This window comes from Mizuhopecten yessoensis, unplaced genomic scaffold, assembly GCF_002113885.1.
Source record: "Mizuhopecten yessoensis strain PY_sf001 unplaced genomic scaffold, ASM211388v2 scaffold125, whole genome shotgun sequence".
Taxonomy (NCBI): Eukaryota; Metazoa; Mollusca; class Bivalvia; order Pectinida; family Pectinidae; genus Mizuhopecten; species Mizuhopecten yessoensis.
The window spans coordinates 8,427-18,128 of NW_018403390.1; the positions used below are offsets into that span (position 1 = coordinate 8,427).

The 9,702-nt window shown below is 39.0% G+C and overlaps 1 protein-coding gene across 1 annotated transcript in view; it reads left to right on the plus strand.

Moving 5' to 3' along the window:
- The window catches only part of LOC110455283 (vacuolar protein sorting-associated protein 41 homolog), a gene marked incomplete at its 5' end in the record, with an annotated part of 46,916 nt that overhangs the window by 8,381 nt on the left and 28,833 nt on the right, over positions 1-9,702 (plus strand). Inside the window, 5 exons of the mRNA XM_021505358.1 lie at positions 1,934-2,061; positions 2,658-2,705; positions 6,251-6,389; positions 7,177-7,227; positions 8,323-8,515. Coding sequence (XP_021361033.1) covers positions 1,934-2,061; positions 2,658-2,705; positions 6,251-6,389; positions 7,177-7,227; positions 8,323-8,515 — 559 coding nt within the window. The remainder of the gene's footprint in view (positions 1-1,933; positions 2,062-2,657; positions 2,706-6,250; positions 6,390-7,176; positions 7,228-8,322; positions 8,516-9,702) is intronic.

Sequence of the window (9,702 nt, forward strand, 5' to 3'; positions counted from 1 at the left end):
GACACTTGACTGTTGGTACTGTGGGACACTTGACTGTTGGTACTGTGGAGACACTTGACTGTTGGTACTGTGGGACACTTGACTGTTGGTACTTTGGGTACACTTGACTGTTGGTACTTCGGATACACTTGACTGTTGGTACTGTAGATACACTTGACTGTTGGTAATGTGGGTGGATACACTTGACTATTGGTACTGTGGATACACTTGACTGTTGGTACTGTGGATACACTTGACTGTAGGTACACTTGACTGTGTGTACACTTGACTGTGGATACACTTGACTGCGGGTACTGTGGCAGCACTTGACTGTTGGTACAATTGACTGTGTGTACTGTGGTAACACTTGACTGTAGGTACACTTGACTGTGTGTACATTTGACTGTGGATACACTTGACTGTATGTACTGTGGTTACACTTGACTGTGGATACACTTGACTGTTGGTACTGTGGGTGGATACACTTGACTATTGGTACTGTGGGTACACTTGACTATTGGTACTGTGGATACACTTGACTGTTGGTACTGTGGTTACACTTGACTGTGGGTACACTTGACTGTGTGTATTGTGAGTACACTTGACTGTAGGTACACTTGACTGTGGGTACACTTGACTGTGTGTACTGTGGGTACACTTGACTGTATGTACACTTGACTGTGGATACACTTGACTGTTGGTGATGTGGATACATTTGACTGTGGGTACACTTGACTGTGGATACATTTGACTGTGTATACATTTGACTGTAGGTACACTTGACGGTATGTACACTTGACTGTAGGTACACTTGACTCGATACACTTTACTGTTGGTACTGTGGGTACACTTGACTGTTGGTACCTTGGGTACACTTGACTGTTGGTACTTTGGATACACATGACTTTGGGTACACTTGACTGTGGGGACACTTGACTGTTGGTACTTTGGATACACTTGACTGTTGGTACTTTGGGTACACTTGACTGTTGGTACTTTGGATACACTTGACTGTTGGTACTGTGGATACGCTTGACTGTTGGTACTGTGGGTACACTTGACTGTTGGTACTGTCGATACACTTGACTATTGGTACTGTGGGTACACTTGACTTTGGGTACACTTGACTGTTGGTACTGTGGGTACACTTGACTGTTGGTAATGTGGATACACTTGACTGTTGTTACTGTGGATACACTTGACTGTTGGTACTTCGGATACACTTGACTGTTGGTACTGTAGATACACTTGACTGTTGGTACTGTGGATACACTTGACTATTGGTACTGTGGATAAACTTGACTGTTGGTACTTTGGGTACACTTGACTGTTGGTACTTTGGGTAAACTTGACTGTTGGTACTGTGGATACACTTGACTTTGGGAACACTTGACTTTGGGGACACTTGACATTGGGTACACTTGACTTTGGGGATACTTGGCTGTGTGTACATTTGACTGTGGATACACTTGACTGTGGATACACTTGACTGTGGATACACTTGATTGTGGTTACACTTGACTGTTGGTACTGGGGGTACACTTGACTGTGGACACACTTGATTGTGGATACACTTGACTGTTGGGACTGGGGGTACCCTTGACTGTGGATACACTTGACTGTTGGTACTGGGGGTACACTTGACTGTGGGAACATTTGACTGTTGGTACTGTGGACACACTTGACTGTGGATACACTTGACTGTTGGTACACTTGACTGTGGGTACACTTGACTGTGGGTACACTTGACTGTGTGAACATTTGACTATTGGTACTGTCGATACACTTGACTGTGGATACACTTGACTGTGGGTACACTTGACTTTGGGGACACTTGACTGCTTTGTAAGCGTTGAATTTATCCTTTGCTATTTTCACACTTACACAGTCCATACAATGATGAAGTGGTCCTCTTTTCTACCTGAATGTTGATTACTTTCAATCCTATTTATAGACATACCTGAAGATGATTAAGGAATGGCCTAGTTACCTGTACAATGTGAAGACTCTTATAAACTCCACACTTGAGCGACTTGACAGTAACCGTGGCAACAAGACGTTACTACAGGCTCTAGGGGAACTGTAAGTTTATCTTGCTTTTGATTTGTTGACAGATTATAGCTAATGTTAATATAAGCACCGTCTAGCTGGCAGTTAGATAGTCTATAAGGACGTCCTGATGATTTATCTGTTGCCCAGATGGTACTCATTTCACCTATATCCTCAATCTGACAACAAATCTCTGTTTATTAGTTTATTGCTTTCTCTTGGCACAAACATCTATTCTTTGTCTGTCCTCAATTATTTATTTTTTTAAATGACTTCTGTGGAAGCACCATACACTTTGAAGAATTTAAGAAGACCTTTTCAATTATAACACTATCTTCAAATTCTTGAGTTAGCAAAGGGAGATTAATATACCTTTCCTCCAAAAACTCCCACTATTTTATAGTTATCTCCCTTGCTGAATTACTGCTACATTTGAGCATACTGCATTATTTGAACAAGTAGCTTTAATTTCTACAGGTAGGCCTTACCACTGTACCCTGCCTAGGACATGATATTTAGCATGAAACCTTCAGTGTATCCAACTAAACGACCTCAACCCTTTTCAAGGTCAAAGACCAAATGTACTAAAATCTATACTAAAGTAGTTATATTGATTTAATGTATTTCAGATATTCCTTTGAAAGATCCTTTGACAAGGCCTTGGCTATCTACATCAAGTAAGTAATGGTTACAGGTTAAGGATAGTGTTCTCTCACTGTGAAGATAAAGACATGACGCACACCTCTGAGAGATAACTTACACCTCTGAGAGATAACTTACACCTGTGAGAGATAACTTACATCTCTGAGAGATAACTCACACCTCTGAGAGATAACTTACACCTCTGTGAGATAACTTACACATTAGAGAGATAACTCACACCTCAGAGAGATAACTTACACATTAGAGAGATAACTTACACCTCTGAGAGATAACTTACACCTCTGAGAGATAACTTACACCTCTGAGAGATAACTTACACATTAGAGAGATAACTCACACCTCAGAGAGATAACTCACACCTCTAGACAGGTAAGTTACACCTCTGAGAGATAACTTACACCTCTGAGAGATAACTTACACATTAGAGAGATAACTTACACCTTTGAGAGATAACTCACACCTCCTGAGAGATAACTTACACCTCTGAGAGATAACTTACACCTCTGAGAGATAACTTACACCTCTGAGAGATAACTTACACCTCTGAGAGATAACTTACACCTCTGAGAGATAACTTACACCTCTGTGAGATAACTTACACCTCTGAGAGATAACTTACACATTAGAGAGATAACGTACACCTCTGAGAGATAACTTACACCTCCTAGAGATAACTTACACATTAGAGAGATAACGTACACATTAGAGAGATAACGTACACATTAGAGAGATAACTTACACCTCTGAGAGATAACTTAAACCTCTGAGAGATAACTTACACCTCTGAGAGATAACTTACACCTCTGTGAGATAACTTACACCTCTGTGAGATAACTTACACCTCTGAGAAATAACTTACACCTTTGAGAGATAACTTACACGTTAGAGAGATGACTTACTCCTCTGAGAGATTTCTTACACATTAGAGAGATAACTTACACCTCTGAGAGATAACTCACACCTCTGAGAGATAACTTACGCATTAGAGAGATAACTCACACCTCAGAGAGATAGCTTACGCATTAGAGAGATAACTCACACCTCTTAGAGATAACTCACACCTCTTAGAGATAACTTACACCTCTGTGAGATAACTTACACCTCTGTGAGATAACTTACACCTCTGTGAGACAACTTACACCTCTGTAAGATAGCTTACACCTCTGAGAGATAACTCACACCTCTAGAGAGATAACTCACACCTCTGAGAGATAACTTACACCTCTTAGAGATAACTCACACCTCAGAGAGATAGCTTATGCATTAGAGAGATAACTCACACCTCTTAGAGATAACTCACACCTCTTAGAGATAACTCACACCTCTGATAGATAACTCACACCTCTAGAGAGATAACTCACACCTCTGAGAGATAACTTACACCTCTGAGAGATAACTTACACATTAGAGATAACTTACACCTCAGAGAGATAACATACACATTAGAGAGATAACTTACACCTCTGAGAGATAACTTACACCTCTGAGAGATAACTTACACATTAGAGATAACTTACACCTCAGAGAGATAACTTACACATTAGAGAGATAACTTACACCTCTGAGAGATAACTTACACCTCTGAGAGATAACTTACACATTAGAGATAACTTACACCTCAGAGAGATAACTTACACATTAGAGAGATAACTTACACCTCTGAGAGATGACTTACACCTCTGAGAGATTACTTACACCTTTGAGAGATAACTTACACCTTTTAGAGATAACTTACACCTATGAGAAATAACTTATACCTCTAGAGAGATAACTTACACCTCTGAGAAATAACTTACACCTTTGAGAGATAACTTACATGTTAGAGAGATGACTTACACCTCTGAGAGATTTCTTACACCTTTGAGAGATAACTTACACATTAGAGAGATAACACACACCTATGAGAGATAACTCACACCTCTGAGAGATAACTTACACCTCAGAGAGATAACTTACACCTCTGAGAGATAACTTACACCTCTGAGAGATAACTTACACCTCAGAGAGATAACGTACACATTAGAATCACCGATAAGGACTTCCCGAAATCGGTTCGGTTCCAATTCTTCATACTAAGCGTGACTGTATGCACAATAATTTTGTACAATGTTAAGCCATTTTTGTAGCATGTTTGTATTTTAAATGATGATATTCAGAAGATTGAAAGCGACTGTCAGAATTTCCCACGAATGACGGAAGTCCTGTAGTAAACAATGCATGCAGCGCACCAAGCGGCGAATATAATTACTACGGGAGGTTATGAGTCCATACTGTCCTACGATAATACCCGAGTGCGTAGCCGGACTATCGGTATCCTCGGGGCTGATTATCACTATACTGCATAATTGATCATGAATGACGGAAAAAACAGCAGACTCTATTTGGATTTCAGTCATCAGCTAAAGACGACAACTTTCAGTTCATATTATTACATAATGACTGTCTGTGCCCAGTGTGGGTAAGTTACATGATCTCTGTTTCAGTAATATGGGCCATTTTTAAAGACGTAATCAAAACACTGACATTTGAGTTTGAAATACGTTTTCTTGTGCAATTTCAACTTAAAAACGAATCATCTGTAGAAATAAACTGGTGCATGCCAAAAGTGATCCGATTTGGGTACTGGTCCGATTTGGGTACTCCTTACACAATTTTCATTCTGTTACTGACTAATTCTTGGTGTTTTTATTCTATGACAAACTGGAAATATAATGAAATATATAAAAACCTGTAAAAATGACATTGCTACAATTAGTTAACAATTTTGTGATGATATTACATACTCATGGGGATTTAGATAAGGTGTACCCCTAATATATGCAGCCATACCCCCATTTTGAAAGGTATGGGGTACAAAAAAAAACAATTACAAAAGTGACAGGGAACACTGCATTCAAATACCAAACAGTGTCTACGTCTTCGATGTCAAATCTTTTAATGGCTAGCAGCAATCAATATCAACACGATCTACCCCTAGCAGTGAAAACATTTTAACTTGGAAAAATATTTAATATGTTACCATGGCTCCTTTATAAACTGTTACTTTTGTTTTGTTATGCCTTAAATAAAGGTTTTATACTTGATTCTTATGTTTTTATGAGAAAGTGTGTATCAAGTTTTTTGGAATCAGGATTTTTTCGAATCGGTTCGATTTCGATTTTGATCCCTTCGAATCGATTTTTTCGAATCGATCAAAATCGAAATCGAACCGATTCGAAAAAATCCTGTTTCGTCCCAGCCCTACACATTAGAGAGGTAACTCATACCTCAGAGAGATAACTCACACCTCAGAGAGATTATACTCGCACATTAGATAGATAACTCTCACATTAGAGAGGTAACTCTCACATTAGAGAGGTAACTCACTTCTCAAATGTCCCATTAGATGACTCATGCTAGATTTTCTATATCTGGTTTGATCTGTCTAGTTCCTTATACAGCTATGTGACATTTGCCACAGTTTTTTTTACACACAACTGTATTCATCGAAACTTTGAACTCAATAACGTTTTGAAGAATAAGGAATGTTTTAAACACAATTCTGTTACATTTATTGCAGGCTTAAACACAAGGATGTATTCCAGTTGATCTATAAACATGACCTGTTTGACTCCATCAGTGATAAAATTGTACAACTCATGGAGTTTGACTGTGACCAGGCTGTGGCCATGCTGATTGGTAACATGACGAAAATGTCTGTAAGTAGCTTTGTATCCTAGGTGATGGCCCTATAACATGGGATAGTGAGTCAGTACTTATCGATAAACAGCCAACATATGGGATAGTGAGTCAGTAATTATTGATAAACAGCCAACATATGGGATAGTGAGTCAATATTTATTGATAAACATATGGTATAGTGAGTCAGTACTTATCGATAAACAGCCAACATATGGGATAGTGAGTCAATACTTAATGATAAACAAACGGGATAGTGAGTCAGAACCTATTGAATAACAGCCAACATACGGGATAGTGAGTCAGTACCTATTGAATAACAGCCAACATATGGGACAGTGAATCAGTACTTAATGATAACAGCCAACATACGGGATAGTGAGTCAATACTTAATGACTCGGATTATGTCGGATTATCACAAGATGATAAACATGATAGTTATGTCGGATTATCACAAGAGGATAAACATGATAGTTATGTCGGATTATCACAAGATGATAAACATGCCAACAGCCAACAGCCAACATATGGGACAGTGAATCAGTACTTAATGATAACAGCCAACATACGGGATAGTGAGTCAATACTTAATGACTCGGATTATGTCGGATTATCACAAGATGATAAACATGATAGTTATGTCGGATTATCACAAGATGATAGTCTTATAATAAAAAGTGTAGTAAAGCAATATGATGAAATCAGTATAAATTTGCTATAGGGATGTAAACATTATCCCAGTCTGATGAGCTAGAGTCCTATCTCTAGAAACGGATTGATGTAGATAATTCATTTCTATATTTTAGATTGACAATGTTGTGCAACAGTTGGAGAAAACTCCCCAGAATTTATATGTGGTAAGTTATCATGACTTATAATTGTGTGGTAAGTTATCAGGACTTGTAATGATGTGGTAAGTTATCAAAATATTATAATTTCACAAGTGTAAAACATCACTCTTAGTATTGTCCAATCTGAACGTTGTTTAGATGAACTGACAGCAGAATAAGTCTGCAGCATGTATTATTGATTTAACATAACTTTACAATCAATACCATTTTTATCTGGAAATCTTACCAGATAATAGCAGCAAACGTCAAAACTGAAGTGAAAATCCATTCAAAATGGCGCTCTGTATTGTTGTCAAGCGTGACGTCATAAGAACTTGGCGTCAACAAATACGCTACACTTTCCCGCGCTTTTCTGATGTAGCAATATTTATTATGCATGACGTGAAAAAGTGTAAAAAAAAATTACGATTAACGCTTTAACCTAGAAGGCTCGTGACCGAAGGGTTGCGGGTTCGAGTCACGACAAGGCACTGTGTTGTATCTTTGAACAAGATACTTTACTCTGCTTGTTCCAATCTACTCAGCTGTAAATGAGTACGTGATTGGGCAGTGCAGAATTGTTGTATGCTAGCTGTGAGCGCCGAAATGACAGCTCCAGCTGTTACTCCCGAGGGAGTTTAGAAAGATATTGGCTGATTGCAAAGGCCCTATAATCACGGATAATAATTTGTGAACCACTTTGAGACTACCTACAAACTTGGTTGTGAGTAAGCGGTATACGAGAACCTCAAATTATTATTATCATCCAGACAATATGTCTTTGATATGGGCTCAGAAATCCAAAGAATTAACATATCAAAGACTCAGTACAAAACAAATAAAATTCTACTCCGACTCATAAGTTATCTTAGCTATCTGTGGCCAATCATGATACTGCTACATACAATTAACCAAAAATCTAAGGAGTTATAAAAAGAGCTTGATTAATAATATAATATCATTACAATGTTATGGATGGGTTACTTTATCTTACTCTTTCCCTCAAATGTATTTAAAATCAGTAAAATAAAAATTGAAAGACAGTGTGGTAACCTCCAGGAAGTTTTAGATAAATGTTATAATCAAGATTTGAAACTAACAATATTGATATTCCTCTGCCAGTACCTGGATAAGCTGTTCCAGAAAGATCCCCAGCTCTGCCAGAAATACCACGGCAAACAAGTGAGACTGTACGCTGAGTATGACAGGCCGCGGTTACTGCCCTTCCTCCGCAGTAGTAACCATTACCCCCTCCAGATGGCGCTGGAAGAATGTGAGATGAGGGACTTCATACCTGAACAGGTGTTTTTATTGGGTAAGAAGTTTGTTTGTGTTGGTAAAGATGATCTGTAATATGTGTGGTAGCTACACAAGCAGACACTTAATCACAGTCAAACGAATAGACAGGACGCTCATAAGGAAACTTCAGTCAAACGAACAGACAGGACGCTTATAAGGAAACTTCAGTCAGGCGAACAGACAGGACCCTTATAAGGAAACTTAAGTCAAACGAACAGACGGGACGCTTATAAGGAATCTTCAGCCAAACGAACAGACAGGGCGCTTATAAGGAATCTTCAGCCAAACGAACAGACAGGGCGCTCATAAGGAAACCTCAGTCAAACGAACAGCCAGGACGCTTATAAGTAAACTTCAGTCAAACAAACAGACAGGACGCTTATAAGGAAACTTCAGTCAAACGAACAGACAGAGCGCTCATAAGGAAACTTCAGTCAAACGAACAGACGGGACGCTTATAAGGAAACTTCAGTCAAACGAACAGACAGGACGCTTATAAGGAAACTTCATCTTGACAATAAGTGTGAAATGTCAGACATGTGCTGATAAACTTTTCTCCCTTCACACATGTATCTCTCGTTTTAGTTGGAGATTCTCCCACCCTTCACACATGTATCTCTCGTTTTAGTTGGAGAATCTCCCACCCTTCACACATGTATCTCTCGTTTTTGTTGGAGATTCTCCCACCCTTCACACATGTATCTCTTGTTTTAGATGGAGATTCTCCCACCCTTCACACATGTATCTCTCGTTTTAGTTGGAGAATCTCCCACCCTTCACACATGTATCTCTGGTTTTAGTTGGAGATTCTCCCCCCCTTCACACATATATCTCTCGTTTTAGTTGGAGTTTCTCCCACCCTTCACACATGTATTCTCCCACCCTTCACACATATATCTCTCGTTTTAGTTGGAGAATCTCCCATCCTTCACACATGTATCTCTCGGTTTAGTTGGAGAATCTCCCACCCTTTACACATGTATCTCTCGTTTTAGATGAAGATTCTCCCACCCTTCACACATATATCTCTCGTTTTAGTTGGAGAATCTCCCACCCTTTACACATGTATCTCTCGTTTTAGTTGGAGAATATCCCACCCTTCACACATGTATCTCTCGTTTTAGTTGGAGATTCTCACACCCTTCACACATGTATCTCTCGTTTTAGTTGGAGATTCTCCCACCCTTCACACATGTATCTCTC